The 26,054-nt window shown below is 56.7% G+C and overlaps 1 protein-coding gene across 44 annotated transcripts in view; it reads left to right on the top strand.

Annotated features, from left to right (window-relative positions):
* TNK2 (tyrosine kinase non receptor 2) overlaps positions 1 to 7,990 on the top strand; it is a 43,275-nt gene extending 35,285 nt beyond the window's left edge. For 8 of the 44 annotated variants that reach the window (XM_025990252.2, XM_072725553.1, XM_072725605.1 and 5 more), the window contains 7 exons: positions 2,093 to 2,287; positions 3,532 to 3,623; positions 4,150 to 4,194; positions 4,920 to 6,274; positions 6,376 to 6,471; positions 6,644 to 6,771; positions 7,172 to 7,990. In XM_025990252.2, coding sequence (XP_025846037.1) covers positions 2,093 to 2,287; positions 3,532 to 3,623; positions 4,150 to 4,194; positions 4,920 to 6,274; positions 6,376 to 6,471; positions 6,644 to 6,771; positions 7,172 to 7,178 — 1,918 coding nt within the window. In that variant the 3' untranslated portion in view covers positions 7,179 to 7,990. Of the gene's footprint in view, positions 1 to 2,092; positions 2,288 to 3,531; positions 3,624 to 4,149; positions 4,195 to 4,919; positions 6,275 to 6,375; positions 6,472 to 6,504; positions 6,776 to 7,171 lie in introns of those variants that run through there. The other 36 variants (XM_072725467.1, XM_072725588.1, XM_072725649.1 and 33 more) reach the window with 9 other exon arrangements.
* The last annotated feature ends 18,064 nt before the right edge of the window (positions 7,991 to 26,054 follow it).

The following is a 26,054-nucleotide window of genomic DNA, read 5'->3' as shown; positions in this document are numbered from 1 at the left end:
GAGTGTGCTTGGGATGTGATTCCCAAGAGTGTCCCCCCCCCTTTTTTTTTTTAAAGATTTTATTTATTCATGAGAGATGCAGAGAGAGAGGCAGAGACCCAGGCAGAGGGAGAAGCAGGCTCCCTGCAGGGACCCCGACGCGGGACTCGATCCCAGGACCCTGGGGTGACACCCTGGGCTGAAGGCAGCCACTCCACTGCCGAGCCCCCGCATGCCCCATGAGCGTCTCCCCCTTACACGTGCCCTGAACCCCCAACTCCCCCTCCCCAGTAGCAAAGTATTGGTGGGAAATGACGTCGGGACTCCCGGCAGACAGTCCCGGGGGCTCTTGCCTCGGCTGCACCTGTAGTAAAGGGAGGTGGCTTGGCCTCTGTCCTCTCCGAAGCGTGTCCGGAGGAGCCAGCGTGACACTGCGGCTGTGCTTGGGAGTTGTGGAGGCAGTGACCTGCCAGCGTGGCCTTGCTCGGGGTCCACAGGGAGGACGTGGTCACGGGGCGGCCCCGGCCTTGGACGCAGGCCTGATCTCTGAACCCGCCGGCCACCTCCGCTGCCGCTCAGCCAGGTTGGCGAGCACGTTGGAGGGGGTGTGGAGGGCAGAGTCCGCCGTCCGGCCCGGGGGGGTGTCCGAGAGGGTCCCCGGAGGGCCATGCAAAACCCAGGGAGCCAGTGGGGACGGGGGGCAGCGGGGAGGCAGGGGCGGGGTCCCCGGCGGCGGGCGCCCACCTTCGTCCTGCTTCAGGGGAGCACGGCAGCCCCAGCCAGCCCTGGGCCACACTGCCGCCCGAAGTCTCGCCTCAGAGTGGCCCTGCCGTTCGCGGTGGACGCTGTCCCTCCCTAGGTGTCGTCCTGCCTTCTTTCCTCGCCTCCTGCCCTTCCCACCCCGGGGGGCTAGTCAGCGGCTCTGTGTATGGGGAGGCCGGGCTCCCGGCTCCCCCCCACCCCCTTGGCTTCCCGAGCGCTGCTGTGCTCGTGGGCTTCCACTTGCCATCTCCACGGCAGGCAGTGGGAGGTCACGCCGCTCCCGGGGCCTCGTCCCCTCACGGGCGAGGATCCAGGAGCTCGGCCTCCATCCCCCCTCGGCCCCTGCAGCCCGGCTGCAGTTTGGAGGGGACCCTCGGCGCTCGGGGCCCGCGGCCGGGGGTTGGCCAGGTGTGTGCACACCCACCACGGCGGCGTGAGGCCAGCACCGCCTCTGCCTCGGTCAGACCCTGCCCGTGTGGTCAGCTGTGGGTGACCCCAGCGCAGATGCAGGAGCTGCAGCCTGCCCCTCGGAGTGTCCGGGGGGCCCCGTCCTGCCCCAGCCCCCACCCCAGGCCCGGGCTTAGGCTACACTAGCAGAGCTTTCGTGTCTGAGATCAGAGTGAGGAGCAGGAGCTCCCGTGGTCCGGCTGTACTGGGAAGCTAGGCCGCTTCCAGACCCGTATTTAAGACAAGAGTTCCCCGGGAGATGGACAGGCGTAAGGGCAGGCGTCCCGCACCCCTGCCCGGAGGTTGTGAAGGGCCCTGGACACACAGAAGTGGCTATGGGAAGGCGCGGCTTGCTCTGAGCGCTCCCAAATGCACCAGGGGCTGCGTGCCCGCGGCGAGTGTGGCCGGAGGACTTGGCTGCGAGGCCACCAGTGCAAGGCCGTCGTGCTGCTTTGGTGTCTCCAGCTCGGGATGCCTGGATCCTGGGCTGAGGAGCAAGGCCTGGTGGCCAGAGGCTGGGGGTCCAGGCCTTGCCAGGAGGAGGGGGGTGAGGGGCTCGGTAGGAAGGGAGCCGGCTTGCAGACTAACGACAGAATTTGATCCTGGGTCTGCTGCGATGTGTCTGGGAACTCCGGGCAAGCCTGGTCGCTTGTTGGAACCCGTTTCCTGATCTGTAAACTGTAGAAAAAGCTGTGGGACCCCCCTCGGTATCTGAGGGTAAGGTGTGCGGCCAGCCGGGCCCTGCACTCACCCCACCCTGGTGTCGGGCCGTACGCCCTCCGGTCCCCTTGTGCCGAGGTGGCCAGGCGGCAGCGAGGCTGGAGGCAGCTGGGTTTGGAGAGGGTCCCACGCCCTGGGGCCGCCCCAGCGCACCGGTGCTCACCGCGTGGTCTCTGTCGGGCAGGGCGGAGAACTACTGGTGGCGCGGCCAGAACACACGGACGCTGTGTGTGGGGCCCTTCCCTCGCAACGTGGTGACCTCCGTGGCTGGCCTGTCGGCCCAGGACATCAGTCAGCCGCTGCAGAACAGCTTCATCCACACAGGACATGGCGACAGCGACCCCCGCCACTGCTGGGGCTTCCCCGACAAGATTGACGAGTGAGTGCGCCGGGGCGGGCTGTGGCCTGTGGCGCCAGAGTCCGCAGCCCCCAGAAGCCATCCCTGCAGGCTCATTGGGGGGGGGGGGTGTCGGGAGCCCGAGGATGGTTGGTGCCACCACACCCGTCTCAGAAGCACCTTTGGAAGGGCTTCACCAGGAACGCCTGTGTCGCGCTCCCTGGTGTGGGGGCAGTAGTGGCCCTGCTTACCCCGCGCGGTCCTGGGGACCCAGCCCCCTGGGTCAAGCCCTGGGGGTGCGCACAGGCCCAGGGGTCACACCGCTGTGTCCTGGGGGGGGGCGTAGACAAAGAGCTCCCTGTGGGGAGACTCCAGAGGGAAGGTTTGGCAGCTGCCCCGCTTGCCTGTTCACTGCACTTGGGGGGCCCCGGGGGGGCTCAGTGTCCTTTAAGTGAAAGGAGGAGGTCCCTGGGGGGCATCTGGAGGACACAGGAAGAGAAGTAGTCCCTTCCCGGGTGCCCTGCCCCAGCGAGCCACCCGGCAGCCCCCGAGCGAGCGCCCGCTTCATGCCTCCTTGCTGGCCGTGGGGGCTCCCGGCAGCCCTTCCTGCTCTGGCTTCTGGGGCACAGGGAGGCAGGCCGTCCCCCTCGTCCTCACCCTCGCCCCCCAACGCGAAGCCTGGGAGAGCAGCCGCTGCATCCTACGTCCCAGGAGCCAGCACGAGCCTGAGGGAAGGGGCAAGCTGTGTAGACGCCCTCTGGCCCGCTCCTGGCGTGCTGCCGCCAGCCCGGCCGGGTCCTCCAGGCTTTCCTCAGCCCCAGGCCTAAGTGCCAGGGCCTGACAGTCCTCACGGGGGCTGGGAGGGTGACCGGGGAGCAGGCCAGGTGGCCCAGCCCCCCTTCTGCCTGGCGGGGGAGAGAGGGGCCTCTTGCGCCCCCGACGGCGTGGTGCGGGCCGATGCATCTGGGCCCGGTGGGTTAGAAGAGCACGTGCGGGCAGGTGATGCCCAGGCGTGGGGTTGGGGTGCCGCGGCAGTTGCAGGGGTCAGGGTCAGGAGCTCCATCTCTGCCCTCCCCACAGCTCCCGGCCCGTGTGGTCTTCGGGGAGCTGCCGTGAGTTGGGGGTCCTGGGATCCTGACCCAGGTTCTTGGTGGGGCTTGGCCCAGGTGGTTCCCTGCGTGCACTCAGGGTTTTGGTCTTGGCTTGGCCCTGGGCATCTCCTCCCCCTGGGGCCACTCCATGTGCCTCCCCCAGCCCCACCGTCTGACCCGGTCGTCTTCCCACAGACTGTACCTGGGAAACCCCATGGACCCTCCTGACCTGCTGAGCGTGGAACTGAGCACCCCCCGGCCCACCCAGCATCTAGGAAGGCTGAAAAGTAAGAGCCCAGCCTCCCTCCCGGTGCCCCCTCGTGCGTCTGCTGCCCAGGAGCAGGCTGCCCTGGCTCCGGGACAGTGGGGTCAGGGCTGCAGGGGGACAGCTGTGCCCTGGCTCCAGCTGGCCGTGGGTGCAAGACGAGAGGCCGTTGCATCTGCTGAGGTGGGCATCCCCGGCTGGCCGTGTTGGCCTGCCCGCCGCAGCGTCCCCCTTTCTCCTCCCCGCACACTCAGATCCTGCCTTTCCTCACTCCCCCTAAGCCTGCTGTCCTCTCCCGAGCCAAAACCGCCCCGCTGGCCAGGAGCCTCATCCACCTCCCGGATCCTGTGCCCGTTGTTCCGGAACGCGGGCTCCCCCCATCCTGCCGCCCCACTGCTTCCCATTGCTGTTGGGTTTGTACTGTTGGCTCGGCCCCTGTTCACCGCCCTCTCTCTGTCTCTCTCCACGCTGCCCTCCTGTCTGGCTGTCTTCTCTCCCCTGTCTCGCCCGCTCTGTCCCTTCTGCTCTCCGCATGGCCTTTCTTGCAGGGGAGCCTCCACCTCGCCCACCTCAGCCTGCCATCTTCGCTCAGAGTAAGTGGGTCCGCTCTCGAAGCCTTGGCCCCTGCCCCCGCCCCCTCTCTCCTCTCATTCCTCCTCTCCTGGAAGGTACAGCGCCCTGGTGGGCTGGTGGGGTGGTGGGGGGGAGGGGGGGAGCGTGCCGTGTGTGCTGTGAGCTTTGGCTGCTGACCTGGCCCAGCATGCCTGCCTCTCCCCCGACCCCCCAAAGCCCAGGCTTCTGGAGCAAGTGTGTGGTCCCAGCTCCCGCCTCTCCGCTGTCACGCGGCCTGGTCCCGCTCCCTCTGGGACCCGTAGACGCTGTGTCGGGGCTTCACGGCACTTGGTCAGGAGCTCTGTGCTCTCCGAGGACAGCTCCTGTTGCCCTTGATGGTGGGGGATTGCCCGTGGCCCCCGCCTGCACTAATGGTGTGCCGTAATGGGGTGGGGATATGGGGTTACCAACCGGGGCCCAGGAGCCTGGGGCATTTGGGGCCTTGTGTGTTGGGGTATCATATGGCTATGAGGTACCGCTTGCTCTAGCTGAGATGGTGGCAGGGGTCCATGAGCCCATGTGGAGAACTGAGTGTCCGGAGCAGGTTCTCTCCTCCTGTTGGAACAGGGTTGGTGTGCGTGGAGGAATTTGGCAGCTGAGGGCTAATCTCTGGGGGCGTTGGGAGTGGGGGGCGGGTACTTGTCTCTCTTCCCTGTCCCCCCTGCCTGACACTGCCTTCCCGGTGGGGTCTCCCTCCCTCTCCTAGAGCCAACCTACGATCCTGTGAGTGAGGACCAGGACCCCCTGTCCAGCGACTTCAAGAGGCTGGGCCTCCGGAAACCAGCCCTGACCCGTGGGCTGTGGCTTGCAAAGCCCTCCGCTCGGGTGCCCGGCACCAAGGCGGGTCGTGGCGGTGGGGGCGAGGTCACACTCATTGACTTTGGCGAGGAGCCCATCGTCCCCACCCCCCGGCCCTGCGCGCCCTCACTGGCACAGCTGGCCATGGACGCCTGTTCCTTACTGGACAAGACCCCGCCGCAGAGCCCCACGCGGGCCCTGCCCCGGCCCCTGCACCCCACGCCCGTGGTGGACTGGGACGCGCGCCCGCTGCCCCCGCCTCCTGCCTACGACGATGTGGCCCAGGATGAGGATGACTTCGAGGTCTGCTCCATCAACAGCACCCTGGTGGGTGCAGGGGTCCGCACTGGGCCCAGCCAGGGCGAAACCAATTACGCCTTTGTGCCTGAGCAGGCACAGCTGCTCCCTCCCCTGGAGGACAATCTGTTCCTCCCACCCCAGGGGGGGAGCAAGCCGCCCAACTCGGCCCAGACCGCAGAGATCTTCCAGGCGCTGCAGCAGGAGTGCATGCGGCAGCTGCGGGTCCCGGCTGGCTCCCTGAGCCCTCCTCCTGGCCCGGCCCCAGCGGGTGAGGACAAGCCCCAGGTGCCGCCCCGTGTGCCCATCCCCCCGAGGCCCACCCGCCCACGGGGCGAGCTGTCTCCAGCCCCCTCAGGTGAGGAGGAGATAGGGCGGTGGCCTGGACCCGCCTCCCCTCCCCGGGTGCCTCCCCGGGAGCCCCTGTCCCCTCAAGGCTCACGGACCCCTAGCCCCCTGGTTCCACCCGGCGGCTCCCCGCTGCCACCTCGGCTCTCCAGCTCACCTGGGAAGACCATGCCCACCACCCAGAGCTTCGCCTCCGACCCCAAGTACGCCACACCCCAAGTGATCCAGGCACCCGGCCCGCGGGCTGGTCCCTGCATCTTGCCCATTGTCCGCGACGGCAAGAAGGTCAGCAGCACCCACTACTACCTGCTGCCCGAGCGCCCACCCTACCTGGAACGCTATCAGCGCTTCCTGCGTGAGGCTCAGAGCCCTGAAGAGCCGGCCCCCCTGCCCGTGCCCCTGCTGCTGCCCCCGCCCAGCACCCCAGCTCCTGCTGCCCCCACTGCCACCGTTCGACCGATGCCCCAGGCCGCCCCCGACCCCAAGGCCAACTTCTCCACCAACAACAGTAATCCGGGGCCCCGGCCACCAGCCCTGCGGGCCGCTGCTCGGCTGCCACAGAGGGGCTGCCCTGGGGACGGGCCGGAGGCTGGACGGCCGGCAGACAAGGTCCAGATGGTGAGCACCAGGCCCGGCTGCTGGGCGGAGGGGCGGGGCCCGAGGGCCCCAGAGGAATGGGCCCAGGCGGTGCTGACGGGTAGGTGGGTGGGTGTGCCCAGCTGCAGGCCATGGTGCATGGGGTGACCACAGAGGAGTGCCAGGCGGCCTTGCAGAGCCACAGCTGGAGCGTGCAGAGGGCTGCACAGTATCTGAAGGTACCCCCACCTCCCGCCCACTCTGGCTTTCAGGGACCCTGAAGACTGGCTCTGCCGCTCTCACCTCCCCTGACCCCTCCCTGCCATCCTGCCTCTGGCTCTCCTCTGCCCCCACCCTGGCTGGTGCCCTTCAGCCCCAGCGTGTCCCATGGCACCACCCTCTGCTCCTCAGGTGGAGCAGCTCTTTGGGTTGGGTCTGCGGCCGCGAAGCGAGTGCCACAAAGTGCTGGAGATGTGCGACTGGAACTTGGAGCAGGCTGGCTGCCACCTGCTGGGCTCCTGCGGCCCTGCCCACCACAAGTGAGTGAGCCCCCCCCCGCCCCCCCCCCCCCCCCCGCGCCCCGGAGGTCCCCAGCTTGTGGGGGGGGGGGGCGGGGGGGGGAGGCGGCCCACGCTGCGGGGCAGGTGTTTTAGCACCTCATCCGGATGAACTCGGGGGTCCGAGGAGCCCCGGCCCCTTGGGGGCTTCCTCAGGCTTTACGGTGCCCGCCGCCCTCTGGCCGTCTCAGCAGCAGCACTGCTGTCCTTTTTTTTTTTTTCTTTTTTAAAGATAGAACACATCCCAGGGTGGTAAATTCCAAAATTATTGCTGACTCTTCAGCTAGATTCGCCTGGTACCAGGAGGCCCGCTCGTGCCCACCCGCACTAGCCGTTCTGTACCCTTGACAGAGGGGCTTTCTGGTTGTTTCCCCTCCTGTAGGCGCTGAGGTGTCTGGAGAGCCAGAGGGTCTGTCCTGAAGGAATCACTTGAGTCTGTCCATCTGACAAGGGTGGGGAGGTCCCCCCCCCCCCCAGCCCGGAGGACCTGCTGCCACTTGCTGCTCCTAGTGGCGGAGCAAGGCCAAGGCTGCAGGAGACTGTGAGCCCCGCCTTGCCGTCCCCCCTCACCCAGTGCTGTCCCTGCAACTTTGGATCAGCTCTTGGTGCCCCTGGCCAAGGGGTAGGAAGGAGCCCTGTGAAGGCGGGCCTGGGGGCGGCCTCCGCGGGCCCTGCAGCTGAGCTGCCTCTGCGCCAGCCCCTGGTGGGGGCCTGGGGCGGGAGAGTGTCCCCAGGCTCTGCCGCCGGGGAAGCCAGGCTTGACCCATGCCGGGAGGATGTGCTGGCCCCACAGAAGGGGGCCAGGACCCAGCAGGCCCTCCCCAAGGCAGCGCCCTTCTCCAGGGATCTCCTGGTGGGCATTGGGATGTTGGAGAGAATGTGACTTGTGGCCACACCATGGATACGTTATGGGACTTGGTGGGTCTTAGGATCTTGTGCCTGGAAATAGCCCTAGGTGGCTGAGGAAGCAGAGCAAGGGTGCCAGGTTGTTCTTTGGCAGGGACCAGGGCCCAAGGCCCCAGGGTTGGAAGGAGACCAAGGGGGCAGCTGCCCTGGAGGGACACCAGCGCTTCCTCTTTGACCCAGCTCCTCCCCTGTGCTGTTCCGTGTTTTCCTGCCAGTGTCTGCCACCAAAGCTGCTGCCCCGGCTGTGGATCCCTGCTTCTTCCAGAGAAATAAAGCTAGTTTCTATTTTATGTTACTTCCTTGTGCCCGCCTGTGTCTTTGCCTTTCGAGCCTGAGGTCCCCGAGGTCCCCGAGGGACAGCATCAGTCGGCAGCAGGCCTCGGGGCGCCCCCTGTGGACAGAGGGGGGAAGTGCGGCCTGGGTGACCCTCAGGGTGCTCTCCCCTTCGGGGTTCACCCCCAGCCCCCCGAGTTCTTGCTCCGAGCCCCAGAGGGCAGCTGCCAGAGCCGGTGGAGCAGCTCACTTAGCTGGAGCTGAGTCAACGTCCGGACAAGGAGAGCGTCAGTGCGTGTCTTAGCTTTGTTTTTCTGAGTATTTCGTATGGGTCAGAATTCAGAGGGGTTGGGGCTGCAGTGAAGCCACCTCCCCTCCCCAGGGACCGCCTGCACCATCAGTGTCTTGGGTTTTTCGCTTAGACTGTCCAGCAGAGTTCATAGTCCCACTGAACGAGCGTCCCCGTTCTCGTTTGGGGTCGCGTGGACGTACCTCGTCACCCCGTGGAGTTTTTCCCAGTCTTTTGCTGCAGCAGATGGCAGGTGGCTGTCTTCCCCGCGGGAGCCAGCCTGGAGGACGGTGACGGGTTCCCGGGAGCGGAGCCCCAGTCGCAGCGCGTGCAGCAACCACGGGGCTCGCTGGGCCCCTCCGTGGAGCACGGCCTCGGGCAGCCGCAGCGACCGGGGCCTTCCACGGCTCACGGAGCCTCCTGGGCTTCGCCCGTGAGGCAGGTCTCCCTGGCTTTAAGTTGAATTTCTCTAATGAGTGAATAAACCTAAAAAATGACACGGGCCGTTTACATTTCCTTTGCGAGCTGCCTGGTAACACCCTCGGCCCGTTTAAAAGGCAAATGATTAGTCTGTCGCTGGTTCTTGGGAAACGACTGGAGCAAAGGAATTAGCCCTTGGAGCTTCACCACGTCTGAGCAGGATGGGGTCCGGAGAGCCAGAGGTCTGCCCTGGAGGGGGCTGCCCTCCTCCTCAGATCCTGAGAGACGAAGCTGATGGTTTAGGTTTGCTAAAAACAACACCAAGGCCATTTAGGACGGAGCTGGGCGCGGTCCGTGTGTCTCTGCTCCAGGCCGGCCCGCCGGGGCCCTCAGGCCTGGGAGATCTGGAGCCTTCAGATCCAGGCCTGTCTGTGCACCCTCTGTGCCAAGTCAAGAGCTCAATTCTAGTTAACAGCATTAAAATATTACTGGGCAGCCCCGGGGGCCCAGTGGTTTAGGGCCGCCTTCGGCCCAGGGCGTGACCCTGGAGTCCTGGGATGAGTCCCACGTCCGGCTCCCTGCATGGAGCCTGCTTCTCCCTCTGCCTGGGTCTCTGCCTCTCATGAATAAATAAAATCTTTTTAAAAATACTATTATTAAAAATAAATATTTTTAAAGTTTTTACTTATTACAAGAGCGTGTGTGTGTGTGCTTGAGAACACGGGTGGGGTGGGTGGGGGGGCAGGGGGTGCAGAGGAAGAAGCAGACTCCCTGCTCAGCCCTGATTCAGGGCTCCATCCCAGGAACCCCAGGTGGGCAGCTGAGCCCAAGTCGGAGGCCCAGCTGACTGAGCCACCCAGGCGCCCCTAGAAAGTATAATTACAACGTATCACCAGGGACGTCTGGGTGGTTCCGGTTGGATGTCTGCCTTTGGCCCAGGGTGTGACCCTGGGCTCCTGGGATCGAGTCCTGCATCGGGCTCCCTGCATGGAGCCTGCTCCTCCCTCTGCCTGGGTCTCTGCCTCTCTCTCTCTCTCTCTCCCTGTGTGTCTCATGAATAAATAAATAAAGCTAATTTGGGGCTTTGCGGTTAGACCTGGATTCTGTTCTCAGCTGTGTGGGTCTTGGAAAAGTTACTTAGCCTTTCTGAGCCTATAAACTGGGAGGCTAGTCATCCCTGCTTTTTAGGGCGGTTGTGTGGATTAAATGAGCTTGTGTAGGCCAAGTATCCTGCTTGGTACACAGCCCATGACAAGTGCCCAATAAAGCATAATCATTGTACATTTTTTCACGTCCCTGCTGTTTGCATCAATCAGCTTGCATTACTCACCGACCACAGCTCTGTGCACACTTGCCTTCCCTTTCCATTCCCCCTTAATTTCACTTTTTTTTTTTTTTTAATAATGTCTTCTTTGGCGACAGAGTCATTCCTTTTTATAGGTCATGGACATGTTCAAGTCCATTTTTTAAAAATGTTTGTTGGTAAACAGCGGCAGAGCTAGTACATCTCAGAAGGAGCTTTTGCAAGAGCGACCACAAAGGAGCAGGGGCTCCTCAGAGCATCAGGAAACCCAGTGTGGTTTTGCCAGATACCCAGTTCCCTAAGTCCGAGGGCTTCCTGCTGTTTTTTTCACTCTAACCAGCCTGCCAGCATCTCCGGGGTTTATTGCAGAGATCTTAAGGGAAGATTTTGAAAAAGCTGGTCAGGGCTTGTTTGCCAACAGGCCAATCAATAAATCAAGGATTCGGGGACCCCTGGGTGGCTCAGCGGTTGAGCACCTGCCTTCGGCCCAGGGCCTGGTCCTGGGGTCTGGGGATTGAGTCCCACGTCGGGCTCCCTGCGTGGAGCCTGCTTCTCCCTCTGCCTGTGTCTCTGTGTCTCTCATGAATAAATAAGATCTTTAAAAATCAATCAATCAATCAAGGATTCACCGGGGACCTTAGCCAAGTCCTGAAGAGGGAACGGGAACACAAGCTGAAGGGACAGTCTGCCCAGAGGACTGACAGCGGAACGTGGGGCCAAGTACTCTAAGATCCTTATGTGCCAGGAGCCTTGGGGGCAAAGGAGGTGGCTTCCTGGAGTAGGTGACGTTGTGCCGACTGGTTGGGGGTGGGCAGGGGACCGACATGGCCCGTGTGTGTTTTTAGAGCGAGCGAGAGCCCTGCGTGACCGTGGCAAGCGGCTCCACTTTCGCCTTGAGTGAGGAGCGATGGAGTGAGTGTGTCTCACTGCCTGCTGGGAACCGAAAGGTGTTCTTAATTAGAAGCAAATTAATCTTTATGGAAATTTGACCTTGGGGGACGGAGGGATCACTAACCCCTAGAGCCCCTGGCTAGAGCAGGGATTCCCAAAGGCCAGGGCTGGTCTGGGGGCACGTTTTCATGGGTCTGAGTTGAAATGACAAGAATAAGAATAATACAGAGGAGTTTTTCTTAAAATGAAATCAGGTCCGAGGGCTGCCTTTATTCGGAGATTTTGTCTTCCTACCTTTTCGGTATTGAAACGGCTATTCCTGAGTGGTGATGGCCGTGGTGGCGGCGGCGGGTGGTCCATTTGTCCCCATGCCCTCATGTAGCAGCGAGGCAATTACTGTTAGGGTCCCTGCAATCTAGGGTCCTTGGGCCGAGTGCGCCTGTGTCCGCAGCACCGCCTGTCGGCCAAGTAGGACCTTGCAGGCGGGCTGCGTCTCCGATGGTGCAGAGAGAAGATTGTGTAAAGCCGTTGCCCAATAAATCCCTTAAATCCAAGGGCTGCTGCCCAAGCCCATGGGTGCTTCAGGGGACTCGTTCCCGGGAATCTGGGAGGGGAGGGAACCGGTTTGCCCACCATCTGGAGCCAAATGGCAGGCAGCTAGGATCCAATGCGGGGAAAGGGGACTGGGCAGGGGCTGTGAAGGCCACCCCCAAATCCAGGAAAGTGCCCGGGCGCCTGGGATGCCACGGGCTCAGGGAGCGCAGGCAGTCACGCGCCAGTGACAAGCCCTAGGATGACACCAGGCCCTTTGGGAAGCCCCAGCCACTACTGTATTTTTTTTTAATGTCTTTTAACATTTATGATCGCCATACATGCTTATTCATTGAACATTCAGAAAAACACAATGAGAAAATTAAAATTACCCGGAAAGGGCAGCCCGGGGGGGGGGGGGGGGGGGGGGGCTCAGTGGTTTTGTGCCGCCTTCAGCCCAGGGCGTGATCCTGGGGACCTGGGATTGAGTCCCACGTCGGGCTCCCTGCGTGGGGCCTGCTTCTCCCTCTGCCTGTGTCTCTCCCTCTCTCTCTCTCTCTCTCTCTGTCTCTCATGAATAAATGAATAAAATCTTAAAAAAAAAATTACCCAGAAAGCTACCTGGAACTTTGATATATTTTCTTCCAGTTTCTTTCCCGTGCACATATATATTGTGTGTATTGTAGTTTTATAAAATTAAGGTCATCCTGCTTCTACTGTTCTGTAACCCTTTTTATTTATTATTTTTTTTACTTTTTTAAGATTTTATTTATTCATGAGAGACAGAGAGAGAGAGAGGCAGGCTCCCTGCAGAAGCCCGATGCAGGACTTGAGACTCGATCCCAGGTCTCCAGGATCACACCCTGGGCGAAGGCAGATGCCCAACTGCTGAGCCACCCAAGCGTCCTGTGTCACTCTTTTTTACTTAATAGTTTATACCACAGGCAGTTTTTTATATCTTAAAATTCATTTATTTTTTTTTAAAGGTTTTATTTATTTGACACAGAGAGAACACAAGCAGGGGGAGTGGCAAAGGGAGAGGGAGAAGCGGGCTCTGCACTGAGCAGGGAGCCCGACACAGGGCTTCATCCCAGGACCCTGAGCTCATGACCTGAGCCAGACAGATGCTTAACCGACTGAGCCATCCAGGTGCCCCAAATTCATTTTCTCAAATGTCATTAAGTGTCAAAATTTAAAACACTGCATGGTTTTCACTCTACAGAAATGAAATGCAGAGATTTTATTTAATACAATGTTAATATATTTATTTTGTAACAAATTATTGTTTAAGTTTTATTTATTTGGGGGTGCCTGGTGGCTCAGTGGTTGAGCGTCTGACTTTGGCTCAGGGTATGATCCCAGAGTCCCAGGATCGAGTCCCACATCAGGCTCCTGCTTCCCCTCCCTCTGCCTGTGTCTCTGCCTCTATCTCTCTCTGTGTGTGTCTCTTGTGAATAAATAAAATTTTTTTTAAAAGTTTTATTTATTTATTTGAAAGAGAAAGAGCTAGGAGATGGGCAGAGGAGAGAATCTCAAGCAGACTCCCTTCTGAGCGTGGATCCCAGCGTGGAGCCTATTCCATGACCCTCAGGTCACCACCTGAGCTGACATCAAGTCAGTCACTCAATCGTCTGAGCCACCTTGGTGCTCCTATTTTATGACAAATTATCTTAACAAATACTGCTGGGTGGTTATCCAGAGGGGCCCCTGGGGGGCTCCATGGGTGAGCGTCTGCCTTGGGCCCAGGGCGTGATCCCGGGGTCCTGGGGTCGAGTCCGCATCAGGCTCCCTGCAGGGAGCCTGCGTCTCCCTCTGCCTGTGTCTCTGCCTCTCTCTCTGTGTGTCTCTCATGGATAAATAAGTAAAATCTTTATAAATAAATAAACAAACAAACAAACAAATAAATAAATAAATAAATGGCTTTCTAGAAAGATTTATCTCCTTTGTTGAAACAAAGCATATATATCAGTAAAGAGAGGACCTATAGACTAGAGATATGCTTTAAAATATTTGAGTGATCTGTTGAGTCGAGTCTGGATGGTTGGAAGAAACGGCCACTCGCTGATCATAGTGGAAGCTGATGATGGCCTGCGAGGGGTTATTGTTCCTTTTCACAATAAAAAGCGAAGCAACAGTGCATGCATTCTCCAGCTGAGGACGTTCCCGCTGTCCCCCTGTCTTCTCGGAAGTAGCCCTTGTAGGTTTCTTTGTTCCTAGTGACACGGCCAGGGTGGCCCCCAGGAGTGCGCAGCCGCTGCCTCTGTGGCTCTGGCGCAGTGTCTAGAACCCTCTTCTCTTGCTGGCCTCTGTGACGTACAGTCAAGGTAGAGTTTTAGAAACCACAGAAGCAAATCCTGAGGGAAACATGTCCAGGCCTGTCACTAGCCTTGTCACAGGCCCCTCCCGTGTTCGCCCTTTATCCCGAGGCCTTGTGAGGGCCAGCCACGCCAGCGTCACTGGGCGCATGTTAAAAACGCAGACCCTAAACCCCATCCTGGACCTGCTGGACTGGATCTGTTCTACCAAGATTCCCAGGGGGCATGGAAGTGATCTAGTGCGGAAAGCCCTGAGCTAGGGGCAGCTCTGCTCTGATCCTGAGAAGCTGCTGGGCCAGGGCTGTGCTCCCTGCTGTGTCCCACCCACCACCCCAGGACCCATCCCCGCCCTACCTGCCCCCTCCCCGTTTTTAAAGATTTATTTAATTTTATTTATTTATTATTCATGAGACAGAGAGAGCGAGGGGGGCAGAGACACAGGCAGAGGGAGACGCAGGCTCCATGCAGGGAGCCCGACGGGACTGGATCCCGGGACCCCAGGATCATGCCCTGGGCTGAAGGGAGGCGCTCACCCGCTCAGCCGCCTTGTAGCTTTACTCCCCCTTCTGGCTCCAGGGAGGTGGCAGTTATTTGCTCTGTTTTCCAGGTTATCATTTGCATTTCCTCTCCTGTCCTCCCTCCCTCCCCCCTCCCTCTCTCCTCCCTGTCTCCACCCTCTTCCACCCTCTCCCCTTCCTCTCCTCCCTCTCCCCTCCCTCTCTCCTCCCTGTCTCCACCCTCTTCCACCCTCTCCCCTTCCTCTCCTCCCTCTCCCCTCCCTCTCTCCTCCCTGTCTCCACCCTCTTCCACCCTCTCCCCTTCCTCTCCTCCCTCTCCCCTCCCTCCCTCTCCTCCCTCCCCTCCCTCCCTCTCCCCTCCCTCTCTCCTCCCTCCCTCTCCTCCCTCTCCCCTCCCTCTCTCCCCTCACTCTCTCCCTCCTCCTCCCTCTTCCCTCCCTGTTGGAACTGAGTGAGGGGCTACTGGTGGACACTTAGGATACCCTGATCACAGGCCTGTAAGGCATCCTGTCTGCGAGGGCAAATCACTAATTCCCCAGTCCCTCCCACCCCTGCCAGCACCAGGGAGGCCTCTGGGTGGAGTGAGCACCCCTGTGTCAGGGGCAGGCCTCTGGAATGACTAGGCTTCAGGGGACCCCCCTGCCCCCCATTCTCCATGGCCTGTCAGCTGCCCCCCTCTCTCACTCACCTGCTTCCCCTCAGGCTGCGGAGGAAAGGGAGAGCAGGTCAGGGAGGGAGGGTAAGAGCTGCAGAAATCCATGTCTGGCCTGTCTGGGAGAAGTGGTTTGGCGGCCGCAGGGCTGGGTTTGTGACACTGTGTCTTGTCTGGTCTCCCTACAGCCTGACACCCAGGGGAGGAGGCTAACAGCTTCCTCTCATGTGCATTTGTTTTCCTTTGGGTTCCCATTTGGAATGATTTTTTTTTTTTTTTTTAAGATTTTATGTTTTTATTTGAGAGAGAGAGAGAGAGAGATCACAAGCAGGGGTGAGGAGCAGAGGGAGAAGCAGACCCCCACTGAGCAGGGAGCCCAGTGCGGGGCTCAGTCCCAGGCCCCGGGATCATGACCTGAACCAAAGGCACACACTTAACCGACTGAGCCACCCAGGCGCCCCCCCCATTTGGAGCAATTATTATTTTCAACTCCTTTATGTCTCTACTAGGTATTTTAAAATGTCAGATATCAAATATTCCCAAATATGTCATCCATCCATTTATTCAGCCAACATTGCTTGCTTTCCGGCTGTGTACCAGACCCTGATGTAGGAGCTGGAGGGACAGGCAGGAGCCAGACAGGAATGGGCCACCAGACCTGGCGTTCACTTAATGTCAGACGAGCCCTTGCTCCCGCTAGGCCCCCTACCAAAATAAAGAGTGAGGGTTTTTTTTTTTTTTTCTTCCCAAGAAACACATGTCCTTTTTTGCCAAAAGAACAGTCTCATTTTAGAGTTTCTGGAACATAAAGAAATAAAGTGTTTCGCTCGTATGTAGTCTGGTGCTTGAATACAAATCCCTTTACCATCTTGATGTTGGTCCTATTTTCTCCCCCACTGTGTTCACTTCATTGTACAACCGTCAACTCAGTCCGCTGAGTGTCCAAGCCACGGTGTCCTTCTTACTCATTCTCCTTTGGTCGGGCAGAGACAGAGTTCCCACTTATTTTCTACTTAACCAACTTTTCTCAGTGCTTAGCATTTAATCTGGTACGGCCCTTGCAAAATAATTACCCATCATGCTATTTTAGCAAGGTATTGATTAAGCACTACTACACCTAAGAACGTTTTTCCTTAAATGGCACACATTTTGGCAAAAAGGAAATCCTTACTGAAACCTTGAAAAGCCTTATTGTACTTAATTCCCCTTAAATACAGAGAGCTCAGGAATGGAGGAATTTCTGCCGCTGGTTGTATGGTCTTAGCCAGGTCCCTGTCCTTTCCTGGGCCTGAGTTTCATGGGCTATAAAAGAGGGGGTTAGGGGCACCTGGGTGGCTCAGAGGTTGAGCATCTGCCTTTGGCTCAGATTGTGATCCCGGGATTCCAGGATCAAGTCCCACGTTGGGCTCCCTGCAGGGAGCCTGCTTCTCTCTCTGCCTGTGTATCTGCCTCTCTCTGTGTCTCTCATGAATGAATAAAATCTTAAAAAAAAAAAAAAAAGAAGAAGAAGAAGAAGAAGAAGGGGTTAGAAGAGGGCCCACTAGAGAGGGTCTGTGAGAACCAGGCCCAAGGAGGAGGAGCGGATGCTTTCACTCTGCCCACAGCTGCCACCTGCCCCGCTCACCGTGTGTGAGGGGCCGGCCCCTAGACAGAAGCCCTGGCGGTGCCCCAGGCTGCCGCTCCAGTGCCACCTCATTTCAGGCTTTTAATCTCTCAGGAGCATCAGTTTCCTCATCTTGAGATGAGGGTGAGCAATTGTGAGGGAGTCAAGGTGTCAGGGCTTCCAGCAGTGAGCTCTGATTACCCACTAACGTTTGCTTCTCCCCCCGCCCCCCCCAGCAGCCCAAGTTGGAGGTGAGCCAGATTCCCCTGTGTGCCTCCTGCTGCAGAGCATTATGAGGCCCTTCCCACAGGGAGCTTAGTGGATGGGGAGGAGGCTCTGGCAAATATGAATGGGGCCTGGAAGGGCGGGGAGCTAGTATGTACTGCCTGGGCTGGGGAGTTGGGGAACTGGGCGGGTTCACACACGGGTAGGCTTCGGAGGCTGCCTCCCCAAGGGTCCCCAGATCAAAGCTGCTTGGTTTGTTGTGGGACTTGGGGCGTCTACCCTAGTCTGCACATCTGTAGAGCTCAAGGCTCGTGGCCACTTTGATATTGGGCCCACCCAGGGAATTTTTTATTTAGGTGATTGTATGTTTCCCTTCTGTAATTTCCATTTGGTTCTTTTAATCTTTTATTTCTCTCCTGAGGTGATCTTCTTATTCAGGTCAAGAGTGTTTGTTATTACTTCTTGGAGCATGGTTATAACAGCTGCTTTAAAGCCTCCCAGATTTAAAAAAAAATAAAAATAATAATAAAGCCTCCCAGATAATTCCAACATCTGCCTCAATTTGGGATTGGCATCTGACTCTCTTTTTTCCCTTGAGATGTTAGATTTTTGGGGTTCTTCATACACTGAGTATTTTTGAGTATGCAGACATTGTGAAAATTCTGTTATAAAGCTCTGGTCTTATAAAGCTTAGGGGCGATGTAGTTTTGTTTGTTTGTTTGTTTGTTTTAGTTTTGTTTGTTTTTGCACGTGATTGATTCAGTTAGGTTCAGGCCACAGGCCGCTACTTGCCCTCTGCGGGCCGTGGTTCCCATATGGGTTTGCCTCTGGTTTTTTGCAGGGCTTTGTGCGCTCTTCCCATCGGCCCAACACATACATCGCGTGGTGGCCAGTTCGGCCCCGGCTGGCAGTCTGTCCCATAGTTCACTTTCCAGAGCCTTTGCTGTGTCCTCTAGGGCCAGACCCATGCATGGGCAGCTTGGGGATGGGCCCAGGAAGTTATATACCCCTTTATGGGGTTGATTCCTTGAGCCTCTTCCTCTTCACAATCTCCCTGGCACTTTTTAATACCCCAGACCCCTTTCTGGTTTTCTGGTGTTGTGACAGGCAGGACTTGAATTGTTTGCTCACCATGCACTTCCCATGACCGCAGCTGCCTCTGACCATGCAAAGAGAGAATGGAGAGAGAGGGAAAGGCAATGGGGATTTCTCTCATCCTTCTGGGACCACAGGCTGTCAGGTCAACGCAGGAGTCCTCTCCCCTGAGCTCCGGTTGCCTCTGTGGCCATTGCTGCCGCTGCTGCTGTGGGTTTGCCAGGGAGGGGGGGACAGAACAAGAATGAATGTGGATTTCCTCTACCCACTTGAACCCACAGGAATCCCTTTTCTATTCCTCGGACCAGAAATAGCTTCTTTTGGAACTCTTTCTGGCTGCCCCCAGGCCACAATTCCAGATTTCCTCTAGGTTTGAGTCCAAGCTGGGGGATGCCAGAAAGGACGTGTCGCTGCTGGTTTGCTGTTACTTCAGGTTGTGAGTTCCTTCTCGACTCACCTGCCACCGTTTACTCTCCAGAGTCTCAAATAGCAGACTTCACACTGGGACAGGATCTGCCTCTCAGATTTGCACTCCTGAGGGTGTACAAATAGGAGAAAGCCACGGGCCGATCAAGGATTCATCCCTTACGTTGGCCCCATCACTTAATTAGCATCCTCCTGATGACCCCAGGCCCACCTGTCCACAGACTCCACTACCTCCATGGAGCATTTGCTAAGTCGTAGGCACTTCACAGACCTAATCTCATCTCACACAATAAGCCCACAAATTAGATTTTATTTGTTCCATTTTACAGACAAGGAAACTGAGACTCAGAAAGGTTAGGTGATTTTTTTTTTTTTTCAAAACCACGGAAAGAGATGGGACTAGATTCAGATCTGGGTGGCTCCATCACCCACCTCGCTACCAGCCAGGCACCCAGCTTGCCAACAGGCTGGATCCTGGGAACCCAGTCATGAGTCAGAGGACTGCCAAAGACACCATGTGACTTCTTAGAAGCTCTCCTTGTGCCCAGGGCACACCTGACGGAATGAGATGGCGCATTCTGGCTTTTTGGGCGACCCCCTACGACAGTGCCCTCAGTAAGCGGGGTGACCAGCATCCCAGCTTCTCTGGCACATTCCCACACATGCCTATTTCTCCATCTTGCTAGTAGCATCACTTCTCACTCTCAAAAGCCTCCCAGTACAGACCCTGGCTCGTAATAGAGTTCACTTACCATGGGGGGATGCTTAGCCATGCCTCTGGCCATATGCTTGGCCTTGTCCTCAGGACAGAATAGGCCCTCGCCCCTCCAGTCAAACCCCTGCATGGGCCAGAAGATGTTTCCTGAATCTTCCCTCAGCCTTTCCTCCGGCCAGGGCAATCCCAGAGGGCTTCCAGCAGGCTTCAGGCTGCTGTGGAGAGGGCATGAGCTTTGGAACCCACACACCTGGGCTCTCCCCTTGCCGCCCGGGCAGACTATATAGTTCCTTTGAATCTTAATGTCTTCATCCATGAAATGGGCATAATAAATTATATTTTAAGGTGGTTGTAGGGATTCGATGAAATAAGAATGTAAAGCACTTAGCACAAACTGCAGGTTAGAGAAGCTGGAGAATCGGGATGCAGAAGAGGGTCCTGGGAGGGGGCTCACTGCCACAGTGGGGCCGTAAGTGGTGAACAGTATTGTTGCCTAAACACATATTCCCTGAACAAATGCTAAGGTCTTAATAAGAATGCAGCCCTGGGGCAGCCCAGGTGGCTCAGCGGTTTAGCGCCACCTTCAGCCCAAGGTGTGATCCTGGGGTCCCAGGATCGAGTCCCTGCAGAGAGCCTGCTTCTCCTTTGCCTGTGTCTCTGTCTCTGTCTCTCTCTGTCTCTCATGAATAAATAAAAAAAAATCTTAAAAAAAAAAAAAAGAATGCAGCCCTGGCTGTCATAGGTATTGAGAGCAGTTCTACTGTAACTGCAAAGAAAGCACCTAGTGGATTATTCATCCTGACTTGGTGGTGCCTGACTGTGGGTGGACAAATTGTGGGTAATCTTTAGTTCTTCATATATATATATATATATATATATTCAGTTTTTCAACTTTCTAAATCATGTACATGTGCATGTGTGTGTATAATTTTGTACTCAAAGGAAGTCAAGCATTATAGAAATAGAAGACCCATTGTAAGAATTGTGTTTATTAGTGAGTTGGAAAATTATCTGAGGTTGATAGTTACTGATTCCCTGGGGGGGGGGGGGGTGGTCTATGGAGGGGCCTGGCTGGAAACCCAAGCTCCTAGACTCTCAGAAAAATGCAGACAAGTGTGTGCACGTTCATTTACAAAGATAACTGCTCTGTCCCCTGACTTGGGCCTTACCTGGCCGTCCTTGAGGTCCTGGGACTGAGACTGAGCCTTGAAAAGACCCAGATTCAGGGCAGAAATAGGGATTGCCCCACAGAAGGGCCAGTGGTACCAAGAGCTGCCATGGAAGGGCCTCCTGCTTGAGACCTTCTCTTTAGCTCCTCCAGTCTGGGCACGTCTCTTCTAGAAATAAATCCGTGAGGCCCTGAGTGCAGGATGATATGGTGGACAGAGAGCCACAGAGGGAAAGAGGCCCAGAGTGGGCTTTGAGACACCCACAAGGTGGCCTCGGGCTCACCCAGCAATGGGTACTGCGGTTTCATCAAAGGGAAGTGTCCTCTATCCCCCTAAACCCATTGGCACGACAGTCATCCTGCTCAGTAGTCTGCCGCAGCTCCCGAGCGTGTGACTCCCCACTCACACTGAGCGTGTGACACTCCACTCACACTGGATCCACACCGTGTGGCTCTGGGCACCTCCCTTTTCTGGCCAGGCCCTTGGCATTTCAGGAAACAGTCCGAGGTGTCCCTCAGATGGTTCCAGAATGCTGGGGACAGCTACATAAGCACTGGCAGAAGTGCAAGAGATTTAGGAGGATTTAAGGGTCATTATCTTATTTACTATTGTTTTCTTATCACATTGTTTGCGTTGACTCAAGGCGGCCTCCTGCCCCCCAGCTTGGGGGGGAGGCTCTCAGAGCTGTTTACTTCTCGCCCTGCCATTTAGTACAAGGGGGCAGGGACCCAATTAGTCATCTTTGTTTTCCGGCACCTTTGGGTTCAGACACTTAGTAAGAATTCAACAACTAAAAAAAAAAAAAAAAAAAAGAATTCAATGACTAAATGAATGAGTGAATGAAAGGTTGGGCAAGAAAGCCTCAGAGCCCTCCAGCGTCAGAGCAGGACCCGGCAGGTTTCCCCGGGAGCCCAGACTGACCCGCTCCTGAGCCACCTCCCCCTAGCGTCACAGAAACAAAGTTATTTTCTGTCCCCCGTGGGCCCCAGGCTGATGGAGGATCCCCTCTCCTGGACGTACCGGATTCACAGGGGTGGGTGACGGCACCCCGAGACCGCTGCCTCGAAACGCATACACTTCACTTCCACGCCGGTGGTGAAAAGCAAGTCACAGGGCAGCAGGGACTCCAGGTAAGGATGGTGCGGGGCGGAGCAGAGAAGACCTGGCCAATAATAGAGCCTATCACATTTTAGTATAAAATGATAAAATATCATTTTATTATCACAATAATAAAACCTATCACCTCCACCCTCCCCTCCCCCAAGGCAACAGCCTACACCTTCCGTACAGTCCTGCCTGGGGCCACGGTCCTGGCTTTCTGGAGAGTCTCCTCAGTCGTTTTATTTTATTTTAATTAATTAATTAATTTTAAAAAGATTTCATTAATTTATTTGATAGAGCACAAGCAGGGGGAGCGGCAGGCAGAGGGAGGGGGAGAAGCAGACTCTGGAGCTGAGCTGGGGGCCCGACGTGGGGCTTGATCCCAGGACCCTGAGATCAGAACCTGAGCCCGGGGCTCGATCCCAGGACCGGAGCCAAAGGCAGATGCGTAGCCCGTGGAGGCACCGGGGCACTGCCCCCCCCCCATCTGTTTTACCCCCTATTTCCCTCCACCTGGTAATCAGCGTTCTCCTCAACTCCTTGAATAGTGCCCCCAATATTGGGATCATCTGTGGGTCTGTCCTATCATCTACTGTCCCACCACGTCTGTCCCCTGGGGGGGGGGGGGGTGGCTGCTGAGGCGTGCAGAGGGACCAGAGGCTTCAGACGGCATCTTCCTTGAAGAAGGGTTCCTGCTTTCCCTTGTAGAGTGCTTAGGGCGCCAGCAGGCAGGGACCCGGTTAGCAGGCGCCCGGAGGCTGAGGGCGCCTCTGGTAAGGAGATCTCGACGGAGGTGAGAGATGAAGCCAAATGGACAAGAATCTGCTCTGTGCGGGCAGCCGGGATGGGGCAGGGAGCGAGCAGAGGCTGCCCCCCGGGCCAGGTGCCCCCTGGCCGGCACGGGTTGCAGGGGGGCCTGCATAGGCCTGCAATGCGGGCCTCCGACTGAAAACTGGGATCCTGGTCTGTAACCTCTTGGCACTTGCTAGAACGTCACCTCCACGGAGGTTACCACAACCCTGACGGATCTAAGAGCCTAAAACAGTGCCTGGCGCAGAGTTAGCCCCCGGGAGATGTGCATTAGGTTTGGTTTCTGTGAATAGACACTTAGGCCAATTACTCTGTTCAAAGGTTCTAAATTTTTTTTTAAAGATTTTATTTATTTATTCATGAGAGACACACGCAGAGAGGCAGAGACACTGGCAGAGGGAGAAGCAGGCTCCATGCAGGGAGCCCGACGTGGGACTCGATCCAGGGTCTCCAGGATCATGCCCTGGGCCAAAGGCGGCGCTAAACCACTGAGCCACCCGAGCTGCCCCAAAGGTTCTAAATTAAACCTTTTTTTACGGGGGGGAGAGTCCTTTATTTGTCTTTTACATGAAAACAAAATGGAGGGGGGAGAACAAGAAGGGAAACAGCCAGCTGTTTAGATTTCTCGAGTCGGAATGGGGCAGCTGGCTTCACAACAGGAATCTGGATCCCCACAACCACAGGGCAAGTGCCACTGGACCAGAAGTGGCTTAGTGAAGCACCATTTCTACTAAGTCTTATCCCAAGCTAAGCAGACATAAGCTTACAGTGGGAGGTGACACTGGAATACTTGAGCACAGAGAGGAGGTGACATGCAGCAAGGTGACGGTGGGGCAGGCAGCGCAGGCCAGGCTAGGCTGGGAGCAGGATCAGTTCACAAAGAGCGAGCGGGTGAACTCCACGTAGTCGAAGGCAGTGGGGAGTTCGCGGCCCTTGCCATCCACATAGGGCTTCATGTGGGAGACGCAGTAGTCGGCTTGTTCTCGAGTCAGGTTCTGATACAGCTCCTCCTTGGTCACGTAGGGCTTTCCCTCGGAGCTCAGGGCCCGGAAGGCGCTCTCAATCTCCTCACTGTCAAAGATTTCAATGAGAAAAAATGTTAAATATCTCATTAGTCATTTTTCTTTTCTTTTTTCATAAAAGATTTTATTTATTTATTCATGAGAGACACAGAGAGAGAGAGAAGCAGAGACACAGGCAGAGGGAGAAGCAGGCTGCGTGCAGGGAGCCCGACGCGGGACTTGAATCCAGGACTCCAGGATCACGACCTGAGCCAAAGGCAAACGCTCAGCCACTGAGCCACCCAGTCGTCCCTCATTAGTAATTTTTCATATCGATGTGTTGAAATGATCCTATTTTGGATATGCTGGGTTAAATGAACTACGTTGTTAAAATTAATTTCACCTGCTTCTTTTTACTTTTAATGTGGCTGTTAGAAAATTAAAATGACGCGTGCAGCTTCCATTATGTTTCTGCCGGGCAGCACCCACCGCTCTGCACGAGACTCTACGTCTTGTTTTTTTCCACGTAACATATTGTGGAAATTGCTCCAAGTCAATACATACGGAGTTGCCTCATTCTTCTCCTGGCCACATGGAGTATACAATTGTGTGAAAATACTATAACGAGGTTTCAACACGGTGAGTTTGTGGTCCTTACGAATCTAGTTTGCGATCACCCCGTTAACTGCTGGGAGCCACTGGCTGGGCATCGCACAGTCTGAAGGCACACGGGGAATTCCAAGTGGGACCCAGCAGGCTGCAGGTGGTGGGAGGATGGGCCTGCGAGCTGTCCACACGGAGGGACCCAGATACCATCACGAGGAGCACGTCCCACGCCAAAGGAGAGACCTGAGCCCCAGGTGTTGAGGAAAGCCCACAGTTGGGAGGGGAAGGCAGAGGAAGAGGAAGCAGAAAATAGGTAGACAAAGGACCAGTGAGAGAGTGAGGGAGGAACCAGGGTGAGGTCAGAGTAGAAGGGGTCTCTGAAAGGAGGAGGAAGTCAGGGCTAAGTAGGCCTGGCAGTGGTATGGGGGCCTTCCACTTCTGCAAAGGGTCTTCAGATTTGTGACTTTAAAAAATAGTCATTATGTGGGGCACCCAGGTGGCTCAGTGGTTGAGCGCCTGCCTTCGGCCCAGGGCGTGACCCTGGGGTCCTGGATTCGAGTTCCACGTCGGGCTCCCTGCACGGAGCCTGCTTCTCTGCCTGTCTTTGTCTCTCTCTCTGTGTGTCTTTCATGAATAAATAAACTACCTGTGGTGAAGAATCAGGTTTAAAACTTAAAAAAAAAATTCATTAGAGGGGCACTTGAATAGCTCCGTCTGTTAAAAGTCTACCTTCAGCTCAGGGCATGATCCCAGGGTCCTGGGATCGAGCCCCTCACTTTGGGCTCCCTACTCAGCGAGGATCCTGCTTCTCCCTCTCCCTCTGTCCCTCCTCCTCCCGCTCATGCTCCCTCTCCCTCTCTCCACCTGTACTCTCTCTTTCCCAAATAAATAAAATCATTTAAAAAGTTAAAAAAAAAAAATCAGTTCATTATAGATCAGTATTTTTACACCACACAATAGTTTCTGCAAAAGGCAAAAGTAGAGCAATGGTACCATGACCAGCGGTTGCTAAGGGGGAGGGGGAGAGGAGATTGAGCAGAACCGAGAAGGTGAGGCACGTGGGTGTTTTAGGGCAGTGCAGCTCTTCTGGATGATTCTGTAATGGTGCATGCATGACACCGTGCCTGTGCCAAGACCCGCGCAGTTTCATGGAGGCTAAGGGAACTCATGGGAATGAAACAAGGACCATCTGGGGGGGCGGGAGGGCCAGGGTGGAACACATAATGTGACAAAACTGTCTAACCGTGTCGCAAATGTACAAAAGGATCTTACTAAAGGCAGTGGCAGTGGGGGAAATGGTGCCAAGATAAGCAACTTTGCAAATGAGTGAAGCATGAAAGACCAAAGACAGAGAAGCAGCATAGTTCCTGTCACGGAGGTGCAGGCTGAGAATTCTGACGGCAGCCTAGAAGCATCCGCGTGCAAATGGACTGGAGTCGGACGCATCAGTGTGAATCGTGCGAGATTTATATCCATACAGAAGGCCCGAGCAAGGACATTCCTGAATCTGTACCTGTGTGTGGGCTGGTGTACACACACCTCCTTTCTGTGTCGCCCGAGAGACCGCGAAGCAGCAGTGGGTAGGCCTAGCGTCAAGGTCTTGGTTTCTTTTTTTTTTTAAATAAATTATTTTTTTAAAAAAGATTTTCTTTATTTATTCATGAGAGACACACAGAGAGAGGCAGAGACACAGGCAGAGGGAGAAGCAGGCTCCATGCAGGGAGCCCGACATGGGACTCGATCCCAGGACCCTGGGATCACGCCCCGGGCGGAAGGGAGATGCTCAACCGCTGAGCCTCCGGGGCGTCCCTATCTCTCGTTTTCCAGGTCGCAGGCTGTGTTTACAACTCTTTTGTGATCATCAACACGCGATGATTACCTAGGGTATTGTTTCTGATAAAGACTAAATTACATAATTTCGACACCCTTCATTGCGCTTTTAGCTTGTTCCAGTTCCATCGTACACAGCAGAGTTTGGCAAACTGTTTCGGCCACACGGCGGCAGTCAGAAGTACTCGCCTCTGCCATCAGCCGGGGCGTTACCTCCCGCAGGAAGCCCTCCTGGACGTCTCCCTGGCAGCTGGCTCGGGCTGGGCTGCGTCTCCTCAGGCCTAGGCAGAGCTGCAACTTAGCAAATATTTGTTGGCTGGAACGAAAATCACTTGCTTGTGACCGACTTGGCCCTTGGCCTCACGGCTCCCCGGGCCCTCCGTGCCCCCTACGGCACACGCTATCTTTTGGAGAACAGCCTCTCTGATGCTTTGGTGCTGTGATAGTCATGAAAATGCACTGCTCAGCTGTCCTGCTGCAGGGGGCACGACCCACTGACACCCCAGCGCCGCCTCCTGCGTCCACCACCTTCCCCCAAAGCACAGTCTTCCCCGACGCTGCCCTCAGCCCACGCCTGGGCGCGGTG

The sequence above is a fragment of the Vulpes vulpes genome, chromosome 1, assembly GCF_048418805.1.
Source record: "Vulpes vulpes isolate BD-2025 chromosome 1, VulVul3, whole genome shotgun sequence".
Lineage (NCBI taxonomy): Eukaryota > Metazoa > Chordata > Mammalia > Carnivora > Canidae > Vulpes > Vulpes vulpes.
Note: the sequence above shows the minus strand (reverse complement) of the source record. Positions and strands in the feature narration are given on the sequence as shown.